This window comes from Dermacentor variabilis, chromosome 3 (genome assembly GCF_050947875.1).
Source record: "Dermacentor variabilis isolate Ectoservices chromosome 3, ASM5094787v1, whole genome shotgun sequence".
NCBI classification, from domain to species: Eukaryota; Metazoa; Arthropoda; class Arachnida; order Ixodida; family Ixodidae; genus Dermacentor; species Dermacentor variabilis.
Window position 1 is genome coordinate 26183689 of NC_134570.1, and position 21153 is coordinate 26204841.

At 48.6% G+C, this 21153-nt stretch overlaps 1 protein-coding gene across 1 annotated transcript in view; it reads right to left on the reverse strand.

Moving 5' to 3' along the window:
• Window positions 1-2086: 2086 nt before the first annotated feature.
• The window catches only part of LOC142575323 (metabotropic glutamate receptor 2-like), a 41528-nt gene continuing 22461 nt past the window's right edge, over window positions 2087-21153 (reverse strand). Inside the window, exons 4-12 of the mRNA XM_075684585.1 lie at window positions 19441-19602; window positions 15315-15545; window positions 13882-14250; window positions 11079-11313; window positions 10111-10257; window positions 8316-8491; window positions 6191-6606; window positions 5004-5427; window positions 2087-2384 (exon numbers count right to left, since the gene is read on the reverse strand). Coding sequence (XP_075540700.1) covers window positions 2166-2384; window positions 5004-5427; window positions 6191-6606; window positions 8316-8491; window positions 10111-10257; window positions 11079-11313; window positions 13882-14250; window positions 15315-15545; window positions 19441-19602 — 2379 coding nt within the window. The 3' untranslated portion in view covers window positions 2087-2165. The remainder of the gene's footprint in view (window positions 2385-5003; window positions 5428-6190; window positions 6607-8315; window positions 8492-10110; window positions 10258-11078; window positions 11314-13881; window positions 14251-15314; window positions 15546-19440; window positions 19603-21153) is intronic.

The following is a 21153-nucleotide window of genomic DNA, read 5'->3' on the forward strand; positions in this document are numbered from 1 at the left end:
TTATGATGTATTATTGAAGCAGTGGACATTACTTTCATGAGAAATTGAAGTGCATAATGAACTATTTAAACTACATTAATGAACTTTTTAATTAATTATTTTGAGGTATATATTGAAGTTTACTAGTTGTAGCTGGTGAGCTTGCACTGCACATCCACTTGGAACAACTTCTAAGGCTTGCGCGGTGTTCAAGATATGTGCCTTGAAACTTGCAATAAAAATGCACTATTGTTTCATTTACTTTTCTGACAAACAGCTGTTTCATGCATTGAAGTACAAAAGTAGCTGAAACCCCCATGCTTTTCATCACATGCTTTGGGAATGAAAATCTCGAAACTGGTGCCACCCTGATAATTTGTTCCAAGTGGAACTCACTCAAACTGCAGAGTGTGCTGTAAAGCAAATAATAAAATTTTATTTAGTATTAATTTTGTTAGTCAATTATACATTTCAATTCCTCGAGCAAAAATAATAATAATAATAGCACTAGAATAATGCTATCTGCCACAGCCGATTTTTTAAAATTCTGCATGGTCTAAAAAAAGGACACTTGATATATCAAAGCTTTCTAACACCAGATACACAATGCACTTCTTTAAGAGGTGGATACGTTTTCGCTAATAAACCTCCACAGACTCTTGAACCAAGCCACTAGACCACTGTATGGCAGTCGACTTGCTTAAGAAGGAACTACTACAGTCAAATTGCTTTGCGCAACCCACCTCACCCACGTTTCATTGAATTACATACTCTTACATCTTAGACCAGCACCTCTCATGCACATGCTAGCTTGTATTCTTTCTAAGACATTCAGTTGTTTGATCATGTTGTTGCTCAGACCAAAGCGGTTGCCTGGCGATAGCCTCACATGCGGGAGGTACCGAGTTAAAATCCCGGTGCCGCCGGAAACCTACTGGTTTTTTCTAATCGGATACGCCGTGGTTGCTCAGTGGCTATGGTGTTGGGCTGCTGAGCATGGGAGGTCGTGGGATCGAATCCCGGCCATGGCGGCTACATTTCGATGGGGGCAAAATGCGAAAACACCTGTGTACGTAGATTTAGGTGCACGTTAAAGAACCACGGGTGGTCAAAATTTCCGGAGTCCTCCACTACGGCGTGCCTCATAATCAGAAAGTTGTTTTGGCTCCTAAAATCCCATAATTTAATTTAAAAATTCTTTTTCTAATGGGTAAAAATGTTCCATGGCCTTGTGCTTGGCTCTTTTGAGGGTTCACATCTCGAAAAGGGGGCTCAATAGAGATTTACCAGTTGTCTATGGGTGCCTGGTTGTCCAACCACAGACGGCCCTGTTGGAGAGGCGAGTACTGCCACAGGGTACCTACCGGTAAAGTGGGTACAAGTGTGCTCCCAGCCTGGTGATAGGCCATTATAGGACCTCAGTGCTTGGAAAGGGTTGTTTATCTCCAACCCGAAGTCTTCCCCACCTCAATAGGTTCATTTGGGGCGCCACATGGGAAATGGCTGCCATTTTGGTGTGCTCACGAGGGTTTCAACGGGAGTTTAGGGCGCAGGCTCCTTTCCCAAATGTATCACCCTTGAAGAGTGCCGAATGCGAGGCCTACTGGAGTACACTTGTGCCCATTTGAACCAACGGGTGCCCGGTGGCAGTGGAAATCAAGCTCACAACCTCTCGCTGCTGGCGTGAGCACTCTAGGTGGGTGTAGCTTGGTGCTTGTCAAATTTTGAAGAATGAAATTAGGTGAAAGAATTTTGATACAGCTATATTTGAAGCTTCGCTTCCAATATGCCATGTAGTGAAGCATTGCTTCAAATATGCCAGGGAGTACCTTGTCAAGCTGATAATTCTGGGGAAAGAGGAAAGAAATCATGCCATTCTGTCAAATGCAGTTCAGGAGAACAGCAGCAAGTGCATGATGTGACTGTACATCATGTACTACATCTAGAGCCTATACAGCTATCAGCGTCGGACTGTAGATATAGTATCACCCAGGCATTGGTATCACCGCACACTGTGCTTGTGCTGTGCAGATGATATTCAAGTGATACAGACAGCTAGAATAATAGCTGGTTGTTGGCATTTCGAGTGTAACTTTTTAGTGTGAATGCAAATGCAGCAAAAATTTGCAAGCACAGCCATTTACTGCAATTTTTGCGAAAGGGGCAGTGGAAAGCGGGCGCGCGCGTCACAGGGTCTTGCTCTGTCCGCGGGGAGGCTTGACGTTGGCGATGGCGGCAGCAGCAGCCTCGGCGGCCATGTTGTCGAGGTTGTCGGCCTTGGCCAAGTTGTTGAGTGCTAACGGCGGGTGCACAGCGCAGCCAACCGCAGCACAGCGTCCGCCGTGGTGGTGACTCATTACGCCCTCGCGGGTGTTCTTGGCCGGCTTGCACAGAGCGATGTACACCTACGCATTTGACACAATGCAACTGAAGTTTTTCATCTCTTTACGAAAGGGACAAACCTAAGTAGCACATGAATAAGGCTGTCGCCGGAATATTGAGTTCCGTTACAGAAGAAACGAAAAAGGCATTTCACATCAAGATCTTATATATAGTGACAGTGGCAATGCGAAAGTCGCAAGAAAAAATTTAGAATAGTAAAACAATGTACTAACACGCACGTCCAACCGCCCCATTTTATTTTTTTCCAAAAGAGGGAAGCGAGGTCACAGGATATTGTAAAACAAGACAGACAGTGGGGGTCCGAAAATGATCACGACAGTTACGAGTGTGTAACGCAAATGTTTAAGCATTAGGCTGTAGGACTGCGGTGCGGGCTAGGCTTTCTCGCTCTCGAGGTCGCCGAATCGCTTAGTGTTCTGAAGATCCTGCTGATTCTTCCATGACAATACTGTGTAAATGATGTTTTATAACGTTCTGTTTTAAACTACCACGCAACTCTTCGATGCTGGAGGGCTCGCCGATTTTTTAAGCATACACTGGCGCAGCTGAACGCGCGCCAAGTGTCACCGCCGCCAGCGCTTCCCATCTAGCGGCAAACGTCCACGCCCCGCGCCGCTACAAAAAATTGGCAGTGGCTTAGCTCGGCTATGCCAGGATATACGTAGCGAAAGCTAAGGCATAACATGGTTAGCCTTGGTTAATCTTTATTGCAAGTCCAGGTTAGTCTGGTTGTCTAGCTATGTTGCGGCGTTTAGCCAGTCGTTCGGCGCGCTGTTCGTCTGTTTCCTGGGCGATTCGTTTCCTTCGATTCGTTCCGATGCCGATTCCAGGCCTCCTCCTGTTTATCAGAATTGTCGCCGTTCCATACTGCCGCCTCAACTGTGGTTGCGGCGCACGCGAGCTCTCCTTTTCAATACCCCGACATGTTATCAGGCATGCGACGCAGCCTGCGAAGCGAGCGGAAGCGAACGCAACGACGAGGAACGCGGTGTGACGTCATGTGCCTCCTCGGAGCACGGCCGCGGCCAGTAAAGCTTTCGCTTTAAAACTTCCACCATAAAACAAAGAACCTTCTCTGCGGGCGCAATGGGTAGGCTGGGCGTCGCGCCACCCGCAGGATAGATGGATGAGCGTCCCTCCGCGTGATTCATAGAGTGCCTCGATGTAGCGTGCCGCCTTACAGGTTGGTGACACCTTTTGGCCTGCGCCGCGCCGCCGTTTTGCTCCGCGGTCGCCATATTGGGATGAGTCGCTTGCTGCGCCCGTTCCTTCCAGCGTTGGTAAAGCAGCATTGTTAGGGCGTTTGCGAAGCTTCTGGGTTGTGCGCCAAGTGCTGGGCGGTTGAACTGTGTTCAGTCGTAAAAACAAGCATGCGAGGGTGTTGTGTACCGCTGTGTGCCGGCTAATAATGCCGCGAAGCTTTCTTTTCTTTGTTTGATCATTCTTACAGCGGCCGGCACGCCGAATTATCAGTTCTTCTGTGACGCGAGATGCGACCAGATTTATCTCGATTGATCCGAGCCACGTGCGACTACGTCGGGTTCCAGAATTTTGTCGTTGTCTTTAACATGTTATCTCAAAGTTTCTTTCCGGCTTTAAATTGAGCTCGGCTGAGAGCGGCAGGCATCCTGTTCATCGATTAAAGCCGAGCACGTTTGCTGCTATCGCCGCCGCGAAGTTGTGCAGTTTTTAGCAGGCGCAAGTCTGCTTAATAAAGCCTTTCATTTAGGAGCCTTTCGGTGCCTATACCCTGCGCGTTGCATTGAATTCTCCGGCATTTCGAGTAATTCATCGGTTTGAGCATCTCAGTTGGCGAACGCGGACCTAGCTGCACAGTAGTCATTTTCTCTGAGATCTATGCATGCAAAGATGCGCTATTTCTGTGTGCAAGAAGCGCTTAGGATTGCGAGTAAATGTGCAAGACCTTTAAACACCTGAATTTGCTGACGCAAGCGCATGCTAAACAAGAATATCGGCCGACGCTCCATTGCCCACCGTATGTGCGCTTGCTCCATGTGGCCGTCACGAAGCAAATGTCTCCGCCTTTACGGCGGCTCGCTACATCGAGGCACCCTAGTGATGCACGGAAAGCGACACCATCTGGTGGTGTTGCATGGAACCACATGCACGGATCCGAGCTTTCCGGGACCTGACCGAACTTGAACTAGGCAGCCGTTGTAATGAGTATCTAGGAAAATAAGCGGATGGCAGGATTGCGGGGCAGTCTGCACTACAGCACAAGCTCACATGGCAGTTGTCCTTCTGGAAAGGGCCACAATGAAGGTGCATGGTGAGCTAACCTGTCTAAAGTTTTCATCTCAAGCCGTGTAATTTCTTTCAGGTTGATTTGGTTTCAAGCTCTGGGAGCGGCAGAAAATGGAAAGCTGCCTTACGCATTCCACGCGTGGTAGCGGTGTCCTGTCTGCCTGGCAGCGCATGACCAGAACTGCGCTCTTTGACCAGCGGTGCCGCCTTTTAAACTAATGCTCTCGCAGACGCGCCGCTTCCGTAGGCTTTAGACTGCTTATGACAGGTGACGAGCTGTACAGTTGGGAAACATTTGCATTGCCAATACAAAATGGCGGATCTCAGTAGCTGCAATCGAGACCGTTCATACGTACTTTAGGCGCGAAGAGGCAAGCTGTCTGGACAGCACCGGACAGGCTGAGAAGGAAGCTGAGTGCCAGCGTGCGTATAGTTGGTGACCCGGAGAGCAGGAACAGTGGTAGGAAGGCGAGCCAGATGACGCAAGTGGTGTAGTTTGCGAACGCCAGGTGGCGGGCCTCGTTGAAGCCCTCGGGACACTTGCGCGTCTTGAAAGCGTATACGGTACATACTCCGATCAGGAGTGACGGGTAAACTAGCCCCAGTAGGTACGATGCACGGTCCGAGCCTTGGCAAACAAGCACGTTGCGCGCTCGGCTTGGGTACACGTGCGCCACAGACGGAGGCTCGAGCATGAGCCACGCCGCGGCCAGGGTGGCTTGTACGCTGATCAGCAGGCCCGCCAACAGTAGCTGGGACCGAGGGCTTGTATAGCGCAGCCTGAAAAAGATAAGGCAATTGCACCGAAGATGGCAGGCTGATGGTGTCGTAAGCAAGAAGTTGGTGCTTTCAGAATCGGCATACCTAAGCCGTGTAACTCTGGAAAGGACCAACACTATCCAAGTAACGCAAGGCTCTTGCACTATTTGAGGCGCGAAGCCAGCCGACTGTCTTTAGGTTCAAATAAATAAGGTGAAAAGTGAGAAGCAGCGCTTGCCGCATTCAAGCTTTCGTCATAAAAGGTTTTGTATTGGAAAAGCAAGTCAAGTTACCTGGCGTTGATGCGCCATGCATGAGAACGTTGGCTATGTACTTAAGTATAGCAATGCCGTCGCAGGACGAGTTTTCTTCGTAACATGAAATTGTTGGTCTCGCAGTGTATTTTTTTCCCAGGTCTGCTGGTCTCGTTTGCGTTAGGACCAAAAAGTGTCGATTTGACCATGCAATTTGGCCCGCTATTGATGACAGCGGACTGCATGCTTTCTGTACAGCTGTGGCCAAAGCCACATATGTCATTTCGGATGACCAGATGTGCTCTCTGCTGCGTGCTGGGACGCCTCGCTCAAGAACTACAGTGGTTTAGGACTGGAGCATTTCTTTCTTCTTTCCTGCGTGTCTTTCGATCGCTCGAAGCGCTACCGGTATCATTAGCATACATGATCAGAGGTAACCTCCTTTCCATCTCGGTGTACTATTATTAATGTGTGTGGGCTGTCCACGCAGAAACCGTGGTACAAGGGATTTCGCTTTCACATGCACTGACCTTCGGCGTCCTCCTCCGAAGATCCGCGCCGTGCGAATGGTCTTGCAGAGCAACGCCGCATAGCATACAGCATAGCAGAGGCCCAGGAAGAAGCGTGTCAGCGCGCAGCTCCACGCCGACGGCTTGGCCACGATGACCGGCGTCAGGGCATACGACATCAGCAGCCCGAGCAGCAGCATGCTGCTTAGCTCGCGCCCTGACGCCTTCACCACGGGCGTGTCGGCGTACGAACGGAACACGAGCGCCACAAACACTACGGCCGCGGCACCCAGCGCTGCGACCGCCAGAGCAGCGATAGCCCATGGGTCACCGTAACTTAGGAACTCTTCGGGCAGCGGCAGGCAGCGCGCCTTAGATTCTGGGTCTGGCACCGTTCCCAAGGGGCAGTCGCGGCAGTGGAATTCATCCGCCAGGTACTGCGCTCAAGAAATCAGCCTGTTTGAACAAGTTGCTCAAAAAGACGGAACGAGGATGCTCCCAGACAATGCAAAATGTTGGCAGGATCACCTCGAATGGTCAAAACATCCTAGTCGCATACTCGGGACGTTCTTATACAGCACAACCTAGAACATTGGTCCAGTCAAGTTGGCTTAAAGTACGCCCTTTGGAAGTTCCTTGTAAGAGGTCTGCACACTGGATATACGAGGTCTGTCCCAAAAGTTCGTGTAGTGAGTCACCAAAAATGCAAAATTGTGGAAGAGGGTGTAGCAGCGCCGCTCTCTCCAAACAAAAGCACCCAGGTGACTTCTAGTACGAGCCGGACTGTTGCATGACAGGGCGGAATTTTATGCACGCACTTTTTGCACAACCCCGTTTCAGTCTTTCGAAATGGAGATCGACGGAACAAAAGATCAATATAAAGTTACTTGTGAAATTAAGTAAGAGCGGCGCAGAAATTCATCAAATGTTGCACAAGGGAAAGCCGACAGAAAAGAGGCCCTAAAGAAAACTGTTCAAGTGGGTACAGCGTTTTCGGAAAGGTTGTGAAGACCGCAAGGACGATGTCAGACTAGGACGCTGCCATCCCCCCTTCACCACCTTGTGTGGTGAAGGATTAGTCCGGTGCGTTCCCTCGTGCTCGGTGACTGCCGAATGACTGTTGTAATGATATCGGAAGTATTTGGTTGAGAAAGTTGTCTGTTGACGGAATGTTGACTGAAATTTTGAAAATGAAGGATGTTTGCGCCAAAATGGTATAGAAACTGGCGACTCCTGAGCAAAAGTGACGACGATAAGAATTGCATTAAATTGCAAAAATTCTGACGATAGTGAGTTCTTGCTAAGGATCGTTCCAGGCAACAAGCACTGCCCTTGTACTAACAAGGACAGCGCCTGTCCTTGTCGCTTTTTTACGTTACGTGTCTACTTTCGTGCTGGTTGTGTCATTATGGAATACCAACTAGCCCGGTCTCGCACCTTGTTGAAGGTCAAACCATCCATGCAGCTTTCGACTTGGAGTTATTTCCTGAAGCGTCTGAAAGATCGTGTGCGCCGCGTGCAATAAAATTAGAGGGGCACTGTTCCGGAACGCATCACGGTGCCGGAACATCCTCCCTACTCAGCGCATGCTGCACCCTTCCCCAAATGCAAAAGGGTGCTCTGGGAGCGGCATTGCGGGGTTTTGATGTAAATTCAAAATGAAATGACATCGCTGCCGAAGTGCTTAACAGAAAAAGGACTTCCAAGGGTGCTTCCAGCAATGAAAGAAGAGGTGGAACCAGTGTATTGTCTCTAATGGGCATTGCATGGAAGTGACGACAATGATCATTCAGAAAGTTTGCGAAATGAATTGTTTTTAAACCTACTGCACGAACTTTGGGGACAAGCCTCTCGCAGAGTGTTTCATCTAACTTGTGCCGAGCCTTAAAGGATCCAGGTATGCGCTACGAGAATTGAACCAATTCAGTATTCCTCACTATCCTCTTGAGCAACCATAGGCATTTTCGCTATGATCCTGAATTGTTATTTAACAAATATTGATTTCTTTAGCCTTCTTCCTCTCCGCTACAATCACCCTTTCTTCAATGAACTAAATGCACGCAGGCAGCCTTGAATACTGTTATTAGGCCTGTGCAATCATGCTTGAATGCAGTTATCGAGTGGCCATGTACCGAAAGATATATACCTGGTATTGGGAGCAGTTGCTGCACAACCAGCAGCAGGTGTCTCCTTCCAGCTGTAGCTTTGCCTGTCCACGGCGACACGGGGCGCTGCAGAAGGAGTGCGGGAACCGTGGTTCGTCCGCTTTGAAGCGAAGCGCCTCCAGGTCCAGGTCCAGCTTGGCCTCGCCATCGTCCCCCACTGCGCGCACCGGAGGACTGTGATCGCCTTCTTTCTAAGTTTGTACGAGAACGCCCTTGGAGCGCGCATATTGTGCATTCGGCTTCGCGGTAATAACGATTTGCGGGTATATATCATTCTCTGCTAGCTGAAGCTGCAGAATTGCCACGATCTAACGTTAACGCTTACAAGATGTCGACAAGAATCTTTTTTTTTGTATTTTCTTTCCTATTACTTTATGACGGGCAGCGAAGCCCATCGAGAAGAGTTCCTATGGGGAATGAAGTCGCCAGAAGCACACTTCTTATGACAGAGTGACCACGAATGCCAAGCGAACTGCAGACTTTTTTACGGAGAGTTGATTATTACGTGGCTGCAGTCTTGTAATGAACCCTTCTGTTTGTAAAATGACTACTGCCCAAAACAATACTTCCCCTATTAGAAAATGGAGGTAAGCGAAGCTTATCGTGCGTGCACTTGACCTTCGTCACGGTTAATTAACCCACAGGTAGCGGTGCTGGATGGCTTCGACCTCGCGCTCCCTCACCTCGGGATCTCGTTGCTGTCGGATCGCCTGGGCTCGGTCGGGTCTAACGGCTGGATCGGTGCGCCGACGGCGAGCCCTTTCACGGGCGAGTTCTCGCCGCTGCTTGTTGAACGCGGCCTGTTCCTTAGAGGAACTCACAACGTGTGGGCGTCCCAACCGTTTTCCGAAACTGAACCATACTGAACTGAACGGAAACGAGGCCGGCACTGCGCGCGCGAAACCCTTCCCTGCTTTTTTCCTCCTCGGCGGAAGCGAAACGGCTCTGACTGGTTGCCCACGTGGTGTGAGCGCGTGTCTATGCAGCTAGAATCCTTGCTGATGACTCATGCTCCGGCGCCGGTACAGCTCACCAACTGCCCACCAACCGTCAACTCACCAAACCGCCCTTTCCCGCAGCTGCTCTGCTCTGGGAGCAACTATTTTTTTTTGCGTGACCATGACAACGCTACTTGTGAGCCAATACAAGCTTCGCTTGAAAATTTGGAGGACGCTTAAGCTTCGCTTTTGACTGGAACGAGATCGCATTCAAAGATCTCTTGATTGCTTTTCACGCTTCCCGGCAACTGAAGCTTATGTCCTCGTAATGTTTACCGGGAAACGCTGGCGGGGAACGCTACGCACGAAGGCGAGCTTTCTGGTAGAAACGCAGCCACTTGTGTGGGCCTATCTCCCGTTACTGTTTCGCACTTTTATTATTTCAGTCTGAGAAGATCTAACATAAAAGGTATGTGTTGTCGGTGTTTTCTTACATGACATTTGTTTGTGGGATGTCATTTTCAAAATTCCGAGGAATAACTTTGAAAAGAAAGAAAAACAAGGTTTGAGTAACTTAGGTGATAAAAGAGTAGTTGGAGATCCGTGCTTCGAAATAATTTTTGCCGACCCTTTCCCGCAACTGCGCTGCTCTGGAGCAACTAGGTTTTCTTTGCGTGATCACGACAGCGCCACTAGTGAGCAAGCCTTGTCTGCCAAGGCAGGCAGTTCACTCGATTAAAATTACATTTACCTTAGTTTCCATATTTAAAAATGGAGGCGCGATAAATGCGTAGGAGACCTTGTTGATATTCTCAGTGCATGAAGGAGGCCCACTCACGCGAGTAGCTACCCACGTGCCGCCAGCCGTAGCGAGGCAGACCACCGTCGGCAGCGCTGTTGTTGTCTAGACGCTGGAAGTTGAGGATGCTGTAGCGTGGAGGCGCATCTCCACTCGGTAGGAACCGGAATGTCTTGCCTCCTTCGTCTGCATAGTTGGACAAGTAACTTGTTATGGCTGCACAAGACAGAGTGGTAACGCTAGTATTATATATATTGCGTATAGTGATGGTTTCATATCTGGCAGTGTTTTTTTTTTCTTTGTGTGTGTGTTCATGACAGACGCATTGCATAGCTATGTCACCGATCCGTTGGTTTCTCAGCAGTCGGTAAGGGCCTTGATACTTATGGCGCCTACAGGCTGTTCAGAACGTGATTAAGAGCTTCACAGACTGATGTTTTCATGTATTCATTGCATACACCTGTACTCAACTGCACAAGAAATTGTGGAGCTAGTGAGCTCACACGATAAAGACGTGGATTCGGCTCCCGGTAGCCGGGCTGTTCTTAAGTTGACTCTGGCGCTCCCTTTTTTTGTGCTTTCACTGCCTCTCCCTTTATTAGAAACACGGTTGCAGAAACATTAAAGTAATACACCACCCTATACAGCTATGATTTCTATGCTTTTCTAAGTGGCGGGTGACCACCGGCTTCTCCTGCCGTCACGCACATCGCGAATCTTTTCATTTCCTCCGATTTGCAGCCTATAAAGAATGACTCTAAACGGCTAAAGTGAGGTGCCTTAAGGGGCCTTCAACCTGCTACACATTGATAACAGAATGAACAAGCATTCACAATATAGGCGCACGCAAATTTCGTCAACAGTGAAATGCTAGGTACTAGTAGATGTCAAAATGCTGGTCTTTCATCAAGCACTGTGATAACTGCAATTCACGCTGTGTCGTCACTTGGAGCGCGCATGCGACAATCGCGCAGAGCTCGTGACAGAGGACCGAGCACGGCGCCCACCTTTGAAGGATACCTTCTCGAGGTACCGCTTCAGCGCGTCGCTCTGCATCTCGCGCGCCATGGAGGCGCACAGGCCCTGGTGCTGCGGCCCGCAGCGGTCGCGCTGCATGTCGTGAAGCGCGTGCGCGAACGCGTACGCCGCATCGCGCACGAACTGTAAGCCGCGGTAGCCCGGTCGAATTCGCCGGCCGACGCTCGGGCACCACAGCCGGAACTGGTTGTTGAAAGGGGTCTCCTGCGCGGCACCAGCGCACGTGGTCAGAAGGCCCGCCCCCTATAAGATCGCACATACTAACGCGTGACAGTCGAAATACATGTGGCGGAGCGATCATGTGGCTGCTTTTGGCAGGGAACTACTTCAAGGAGGGGATTCGTTCTGTCTTGTCGCAGAACTGCGTGAACGCTTCGAGGGCAGTGGGTCACGTGACGAATGTATGGTCCGGCCATGGTTTCGTCATCGAGTCTCCCGAGGGATGGAAGTGGTTGATTGGCGATTTTGTTTTGTTGGGTGGCAGCTTTTAAATGATGACGCAAACCAATATTAAAGCTTTTGATGTTGTTCCCTACGCTGACTTAATTACCAAACTTCATGCTTGTGGTATTCATAAAGATATTGTATCCTATATTTCATGTTACCTTATTAATAGGAAACAAAGTGTTACTGTGAATTGCTGTTCCGCTGAGGAATTGAGTGTTTCTTCTGGTGTCCCGCAATGATCGGCTTTGGCACCCATATTATTTTTAATTTATATCAATGACATTCAGTGCTGTGTTCACCCGTCGGTATATACACGATTGTTCGCAGACGACTGCGTCATATATAAGTCAGCGCTTAACTGTTCAGATCAACTCACGTGAATTAACTCTTTACGTTCTATTCAACAGTGGTGCAAGGCATGGGGTATGACACTAAGCACTGCTAAAACAAAATACATTTCAACAGAAAACACCCGCTTGACTTTACATACGCATTAGACAATACCCCACTAGCCAGAATTTCGTGCATAAAATATCTGGGGGTAGCTGTGACAAATAACCTAAGTTGGGAAACCCACATTAATGAAATTCGTCGCAAAGCCCAGAGTAAATGGTCACTATTGAAAGAGATACTGCGCGGGGCAACAGTGCCTGCAAAACTGAAAGCTTACAAAAGTCTAGTAAGACCTTCCTTATAGTTTGCCGATACAATTTGGAGGCCGTATCAGAAATATTTAATTGACAAACTGGAACGAATACGAAGATTAGCTGTTCGGGTTGCCTTCTCAGATTATTCAAGATGGAGCACTGTTAGCCAGTTAGCCATGAAAGTTAACCTACAGTCACTAGTCCATCGTACAGTCCTACTGAGGTTAAAATTTATGTATGAGCTCTATCATGGCCACTTGAAGATCAGTCGCTCTGCCTACGTACCTGACCTCACGAGACATTCACTTCGCACGGGTCACGGTAAAATGGTCAAACAAACCTTAAGCCACACGAACTCGCACAAGTATTCTTTGTTTCCAGCCGCCATTGCCTGCTGGAATAAACTACCAGAAGTAGCTGTTTCGTCTACTTGGGTAGAATCCATCGTTAATAATATTTCAAACATCAACTTCGGTATGTAACATGTTGATTATGCAAGACTGCCCGACTCACGATTTGTATTTAAGTGTTTTTTTTCCCTGTGACATTGTATTTGTATACCCTTAACATGCCGTTCGTGTATTACGTCTTTTCTTGTTCTTCACTCCTGCTTGGGCCCGACTGCGGCCTGCAGTATGTATATATCAAGAAAATGTGATTAGCATTCTTAGCCTATACTTCGCCGAATTCAGAGTGCGAAAAAAAAGAAACGTAAATTACATCGACATGTCCGACTTATAGGAGCGAGAACTCGTGCCCTTCTAGCTGTCATGAAACAGTTTTACGCCTCTATAGTTCATTCGCAGTCGGATATGCTGAACCCTAATTTTACAGTGCCAGCGGGGCCAAACTGGCTGCGGTTTAGAAGCCATTGTTAGTGAAGCTTTCTTTGTTGCGTCCGAAAGCATGGTTGTATTAACGATTAACATTCTTAGCCTACTTGACCCACCACATGTTAATAAAGGTGTCTTCACCAATACGGTGTTTCGCTACATTGTTTGAACGCTAATCGCATTGACGCCGACAGCCATCGTGAGATGGCTTCTGACAGAATTTCTTCTGCTTACTAGGGCACCATTCGTTGCTTCTGTGGACTTGGCTTCGGTGTACCATAAACCATTGTTCCATAGCGCGCCACTCTGAAGCTTGCTGCCCTGATTATGTGCGTGCATCGTGAGCCCGACTGCCATGGGCGAAAGGTCGACTGCCATGGGCGAAGTCGCGCCCACTGCATGAGCATACCGGAATGGGAACTTCTTACTTTTCGGCACAATATCGTGAGAAATCCGAATGCTTTATACTGTCACTGCCGAGCATATGTGCAAGGTCATGAAACCAAGTTGCTTCTCCTAACTCTACGGAAACTTGATCCGGTCGTCTAAGCATATGCTCAAATGAATCGCTGCTTTGTTCGCTGTGCCATATCGAACTCCGGTGCAGTGACGCATGGTGTCTTCTGCCATGTCGCGACAAGAGAAATAGGCGGAAATTAAGCAGAATTCGATGCTCATTTCCTCGGACTCTCATGAGCAATTAACTTGCTGGCCTCAACTGTTTCCGCCTTCACTATATAAGGGGCTCTTTGCACACGCGTTCGCAACAGTCAGAAAGCATCCGTGGCGCGCAAAATGCCCGCGCGTAAATACTGCTACGGAAAGACGACAGGTAAGAGGCCGACCTGGAAGTCAGGCAGTCGGCACTGGAACTTCTCTTCCCAATACTCAGGGAACCAAGGGTTCAGCGCGTTGTTGTCGGGCGTCAGCTGGCTGAAGTGGCGCTCGAACCCGTTCAGCGGCTGCACCATGGGCGACACGGTGATGGAGCCTTCGACGACTTCCTCGTGGCCCTGTGCGACGCTCTCGAGTCCGCTCCAGGCATCCGAGCCGATCCACACGAAGCGCGCCCGCCTGCGCCACGCGGCGCGCATCAGGCTCCGCGCGGCGCCCTTGTCGGCAAACACCACCACCACCCGGGCGCTGCTGCGGTGCGTCAGGCTGCGGATCACCGCGTCGTAGTCTGCGTCGGTGTAGTGGTCCACGGGGATGCTCTGCGGGAGGGCCGCAAGATTTCACGTCAGCTGAGTATTCTATAGGTCGTACAAGTCGCGTGCACCTGCGTGCGCGTGCCCGCGGCATGCATGTCCAAAGTCCTTATCCAGTGCTTCAAGGGGCTAAAAGGAGCAATTGCCCGAGAAGAAAACAGCATTAAGAAGCAAAGATGGTAGGTATTCAATTTACCAAATTATTTAATTTTATCAAATGTGCAGAACATTGTACATGTCACGAAGTTTTCCATATCACTGACCGTATGTGACCCGTTGCAGGTGCCAAAGGAGTGACGTTTCGAGGTTCCCAAGCGCCATTGCGTCGGCACATCCTGTCGGTGTAGTACCGTTACAAGCAGGTTGCGTGAGCGCCAGCGTGCAATTGTGCGCCAGTGGGCTTCTACTAATGTTTGCGTCTGTCGAGGGTGGCCAGAAGCACTAGAAGCGTGTTAGCGGATACTGGTGCTAAGATTATATTATAGAGGACGGCGTGCAACTTCAATTGATCTATTTATCCTTCGCATGTGGCGTGCCCGGCTTTGGAGGGTAGGTTACACGTCGTTCCATAGCCGCGCTGTCGTGGACACCAAAATATGACTAACACTCGCTTCTTTCGGTAATTATATCCCTATGTCAACGGAACATATTTCGGCCCTGATTACAGTGCACTTATGGTGCAGCATACGAAGGAGGTTCAGTCGCCATGAGCTGGTGCTATAGAAATTAGTCTGAAACGACTGATTGCGTATGGAAACTGTATATCGCGTAATCCTCTTGTAGACGAGGCGCACCACGGATAGGTGCGAACGTTCAGGTGTTTACCGAATATGCATAAGACTCACCTGCACATAAGTCTTGCATCTGACGCCATTGTCAAATATCTAACTTACGTGTTGGCAAATTCAGCCATGATTGTGTTATCTGGTTTTGAGGGTAATTTACCTTGACGGTTTCGAGGCAGTTTTGAATTTGTCTATATTTTCTTGGCGTCTCCATCTCTGGCAGAAGAAGCACTTTATGGCATAGTCAGCCCCCTCTATATGGTCAGCAACCGCCAGGAGACACACCTGTGGATTGGAGAGGCATATGCGGTATCGGGCAGCAAGCTCCTGTAGCTTGTCGTATCCCTTGTTTCCGTAGTCAGTGTCCGAGTAGACGACCGACACGTACGTCCAGTGGAAGGCGCGCAGGAGCTCCAGGATGGCGTGGGCTTGGTTGACGTCCGACGGCACCGTCCGGAAGAAGTAGCCGAACCTGTGCTTGTTACTGAGCGTCGGGCTGGTCGACTGGTAGCTCACCTGGGCACGCGCGCATGCAGGATTCAGCGGTCAGTCAGCTGTGCTGAAGGAGTGCACTCGTGGGCACACGACACATGTCGCTACTTCCTCAGCAGCACTGCAGCTTGAGGAAAGCGTTCCATCGAGTTTCTCCGACACAGAAGGTACGCGGGCAGCACAAGCCAACTACAATACGACGTTTATAATGGGAACAGTGCGAACAAGACGACGACGGAGTGAAAAGACACAGGACGAGCACTTCGTTGTCACCTTGTTCGCGTTGTTCCCATTATGAATGTATACCAACTCGCCCAACTTTCCACTTTAATACAGTACGACGAGTGAAAAGGCAAGTACACCGTCTTTTTAGCTTGAGAAAGGCGTTGGAAGGGCAAGTCATTGCAAACATTATTCCTAACAGGGATCGAACTCCTGACCTGTTCAAGCCGCCAAGGGTGCTCACCTGAAACAGTGAGAGTAGCAGTATAATTCAAAAGTATGATTCGCTGCGCAAGTCGGTATTCATTTTGGAAGGCAACAGTGGGAAAATTTTTTTTTCATACAAAGGCAAGCGCTGTGCTCGTCTCCATTGCCTTTGTATCATCTTTATTGCGATAGCAATTATATGGACAATCCTGGCGCATTTCTGCCGTTGGCGTCGCCGTGAGGTTCCGTATAAAATCCAAGAGCGATCAAATCGTCGCCGCGCGCCGTATGCTGTATGTGCGAATGAAAGCGTGCGAGAGTTTGAGTCGGCGATCGCGGCTTAATCTCGCGCACGCAGCGGATGAAAGCGGAGGGGAAGCGCGCCGCCTTCCGTCGCGCGCGAGGCTTCGGGGAGAAGGTGGGAAAGGGGGGAGCGCGTTCTGCTCCGGGCGGCCCGAGCGGCCGTGCACGCTTGGCCGGGCCAGTCTATCTTGAAAGCCATCTGCGATGGGTACAGAGTCCGCTCTGCGCCGTGTTTTCGCGGCATACTTCACGTTGATGCGAGCGGCAGCACGAAGGTCAATTCGCTCACTGCTGCTGCCACGTTTCCTCATGGCAGCGTTTTCACAGCGAGTTTACGTGGTCATCGAGTCAGGTTCTTCATGTTTGCTTATGCGCGCTTGACATCATGCTTGTTAATTTAGTTAGTATGCAATGTTTACGAGTTTATACGGCCTATAAAACTACCATCCTTACTTCAACAGATGTCCACTAATTTGCTCTAATTTGCTATCGCAATGGTTACATCGCCTTTCGGGCTAAACTGCGACTCTTTTTTCCGCTATTCGCCTCAAGATAGTATATACAGGGTGTCTAACAACCGGGAAAAGCGGGAAATCTCAGGGATTTTGAATAATCTGGTAGCACTCGGGATATTTGTGCTTCAAACAGGGGGAACTAACTGTAATATTATTGAAAGGGAACAAAAGTCGCGGTAATGCTGGCTCGCTTAACAGAGAGGGATTGTAACGAGTCGTCTTTTGACGCCGTGTCGTCGGCTGAAAGTGTTTCCAGTGTACAGTCAATGACCGACTTTCGGGACGCCCGATAATTCGGACGGCTTCGTGGCACCACCACGTACCCGATAGAGTCAATGTATAAGAACGTTTGAAATTTCAGACGCAAGAGTCCTTCGTCGTCCGATATTCCGGACTTTTTGCCGTGACTGCAGGTCCAAAACGGCATTAATGAAAACCACCACTGCCGCCGTTTGGTTACCTCGACGCCGTGGTTAACGCTAAGCCTAGCTGCTTCAACGTTCGCTATTAAGCTTCTTGCCGTTCGGCGCCGTGTTTTTCTTTGAAAGAAATCGCCGCTGTAAGCAATGGCACCGACTCCGTCTTTGTAGTTCTCGGGATTGGCTTCGAAGCTCGGAAAGCGCGGCACGTTGCATAATGCCGATTTCCAAAAGTCAGCTTCGCTTCAGTACAAAAATGTTGCGCGGTGAAGCACAACAAGAGTGAGAAGGGACAATTGTCACGGGACACACTATCTATTCCTTAATTATACACGCGTCCATCCGCCATCTCCTGCCACTGTACGAGCATCGATATGCCTAATAAGTGTACTGGTAGGCCTTTTCGGAGGTGCCTGGGGTGATTTGAGTCCTTAACGGCAGTAAAATACATGCGTTCATTTTACGGACGTTTTTGCGGCCCCTAGGGAGTCCGAAAAATCGGACGATGACAGTACAATTGACGAAGGGGGGTGCTTCAAATGGTCCCTGGGGCGAACGCGCGGTGGAAGGAGGACGAGAACAGAAAGGGCCTACGCATTTAGGTATGAATGGGAAAGGAGGCCTGTCGCCGCTTCTTTCAAGGAGCTTGAGCTCAAAAAACAAAGTGTTGGCTGACGCCGAGATGCAGGTGTCCCTCATCCAAACCAAAATAAACTTTTTAAAGCAGTGAAACGCAATACTGAAGCATTGTGCGCGGTCTGAGAGTATGTCAGGGCAGCTGAAGTTGACACACCAGCTGTTGAGAGAAATATAAATAGAAACTTTGTTGCAATGGAAAATATTTGAAGGAGGGGTGGTCGGAGCCTCTCAGTCCAGGGCCCCACTGACCTCTGCCGCCTGCCTGACCTGGCTAATTAAGGACTTTTGTCCTGCCAGGTCGGAGGGGACGAGCTGTGCTTCCCACTGCTCCATTGTGTTGCGGGTATTTCGCCTATGAGGGTGCTTAGTACACTTGTGACACTCACTTGTGACAAAGTTCGGGCCTCATACCAATGACCTCGCTATCAATTGATAAAAATAGCTCATATCCACTTCACTCACGGCGTCCACATTTGTGGACGCGACCTATTTTTGCCATTTCTGTGCAGTGGCAGCATAGATTAGAGCACGAACATTAAGCTTAGGACAAATGTAATATTCTGATAACCTAAATTACTTCCATTTTGCTTCTGAGTGATATGTATCGCTACAGAGTGTCGCTTTGGTGAAGGCACTACCATGTTTTATATGACGCTTGACGTGGGGCATGTCGGTAGCAACCTTGAAATATATATGTTTTTATTTGAAACGCTTAAGGTCAATAAATAACTTGCGCATGTAATTCGAGCGGGGGATTTATTCCTTTTTATGAAGGAACGTAACTTGACTGACTTTACAATATCCGAACACTTCGTTACCTTGTAATTATAATGACTCATCGTAAAATGCTCAAAGAGACATTCTATCAACTTGATTTGGTTTCAGTGGAGTCTCAAGCACCACATATTTGTTTCACACATATGTATCGACAGTCGATCATAATTATTGACTGAAGTGGATATTCAAAAACATTTATTTATGTATGCATCTCCTTTTTATTTGTATTTGAGAATGTTCGGCTCGATTTGCAATGAGTTTTAGCATTTTTTTCAAAATTATTTAATCGCTTTGCATTTTACTAATCACGTGTTCCGCGTGTTCCATTCTGATTTCTTTTTGAATGAAATAAATGCTACTCCTTACTATTCAAACTGGATTAAGTCGTTTTTTTTACTTTTTAGCATGCTTACTAGAGAGTGACAACCTCGGGTGACATGGTGTCAGCCTGTCATGACGTAAAACAAAGTTCCGTGTACCTCAGGTAATTTTGCGAAGGCACTCAGGGAAAACCTGGAAAACTCGGGGAATTTGTAAATGTCAACTTGGTAGACACCCTAATATAGGAAACATTTTTTGCGTGAACTTTGATTCCTTTACTTTGAATCAAGAACGCCTTCAGGGCATTGACCAGTGCTGCTCCTGACAATGGTGGCGGACGGGCAAGGTTCTTTGAGACAAGGTGTGCGACATGCGCGGCATGCAACATGGCGTATGCAGTGTCAAGAGCTGCAAAGAGCCGCACTGGTTGCATGCACGTGGATGGGTATTGGCGTGAAAACAGAGTTCAAGCCAGGTACAAATGTAGCTTTATTCTAGAAAGCGCGCGGCTCTGACCTGTGGCACGCGGAATAGCCTGAGCAGGTTTGCCAGCTGGATGGAGACGGCGCTGGACTGTCCGCCGATCACTCCGACGACGCGGTCGAAGGCTCCATGCCGGTACGCCGGCGATGAGCCATCCGTGCACGCGAAGCCCACGCTGCTCCGCGCGATAAAGCCCTGCGACATAAATGTGACATCGATTCTTGTACAAATGTCTGCGATGAAGTGCAGTTGCAGTTTGCTGAGCAACAGCCATTGAGTGAAACGTGAACGAAGAGTGCAGTTAGATGTGTGAACACGTGGGATCTAAAACGTTCATGGCCGGGCTGCACTCATGGCACAACATGACGCATTGCTGAAACGTCCCCTTCACTTCAAGTCTGGCAGGAGACATCACCTTCTTTGCGAGGACACACCAGGTTTTTAAAACAAACGACCGCACCATTTGGACTCTTCTCTCCGCCTTCGCATCCCTACTGGACAATGCCAATGCAAGACCATTCTGCTTTGTCGGCTATGGCTAGGAGTCGCCTTTACGAAGTCTTTTGCTTTTAGCAGTGGAATGACCGACAGCACGGTACAGTACGTGACTTGAATGTGGTGGCGAGGATACTCTTCAACACTTTCTGTGACTGTCCTCGCTATGAGGCGATCGCTCGCAACCGCGCCAGCTCGCTTTGATCACAGACCCTTATCAGTATATACTGGAACTTTAGGCGGAATGCCTATTTCTTCCTTACATCCTTATCGGGCCTATTTAGCATATAAACACGAGCTATTAATCTAGAAACATTTTAGTGACACTTTTATTGTGCCTATATTGATGTTGATGGCTATATTGAATTTATAAAGCCTAAAATATGACTGTTTTCTTGTTTTATCCTAGCCATATTCTGTTTATATTGTTAACACCTGCTGGGAAACTTGGCTGAAGGCAAGCCTAATATTGCCACAAAGACTTTGTTGGTGTAAAGACTGTTGTAACAGCTTTACAATAGACGGAATTATGGCTATGAGAAGGGCTCAGGTGTAACATCGCTACGCGATGGTACACCTGAAGAGTTAGCACGTTTGTGCGCTCACTTCATGTGTTTAGCCGACATCATCGAGAAACTTCAATATTCAGGCGCAACTATGGCTCGGAATGTGGTGCTCATTTTGGTCATTCAGGAAAGGTTCGCCACCATTCGCTGACACAGTTTGTTCGAAACTCTCGGACAAAACTTCCGGGTTTTCGGCAGTGAAAGAGCTGTCAAGGGATTCTGACCGGCGAACATTCTGCAATGCCAGAGGGCACTGGATCATCGAACGTTCTAAAGTACAAATATGTCCCGGTAACCTCGGTGGATGTTAAGCGTTGTTTTTCAGCATACAAACTAATACTCAGTGAAAGTAAGTGTGACGTGATACCCGAAAATCTCGAGATCGTGCTTGTTTGTCACTGTTTTCACAATATTTCTCATGCTGCCTAGTGACACTAAATTTCAAATCAATCTTGTAACCTAGGAAACTTGTCCCATTCCGTTTTAGCGAGAAAATAAAACGAATTTCGCTAGACGTAGGTTTAGTGAGCTGTGTTCCTTAAAATAAAAATAATAATAATTTATCCTCACACGCGCAGCGGAAGTTATTAATTATTGAGCTTATACATGCTTAAAGGACAGTATTTGGCGCCCGTATGTGCCTTTACTGACATGCTTTAGTGCATGCCATAGGTGCCTAAAACAG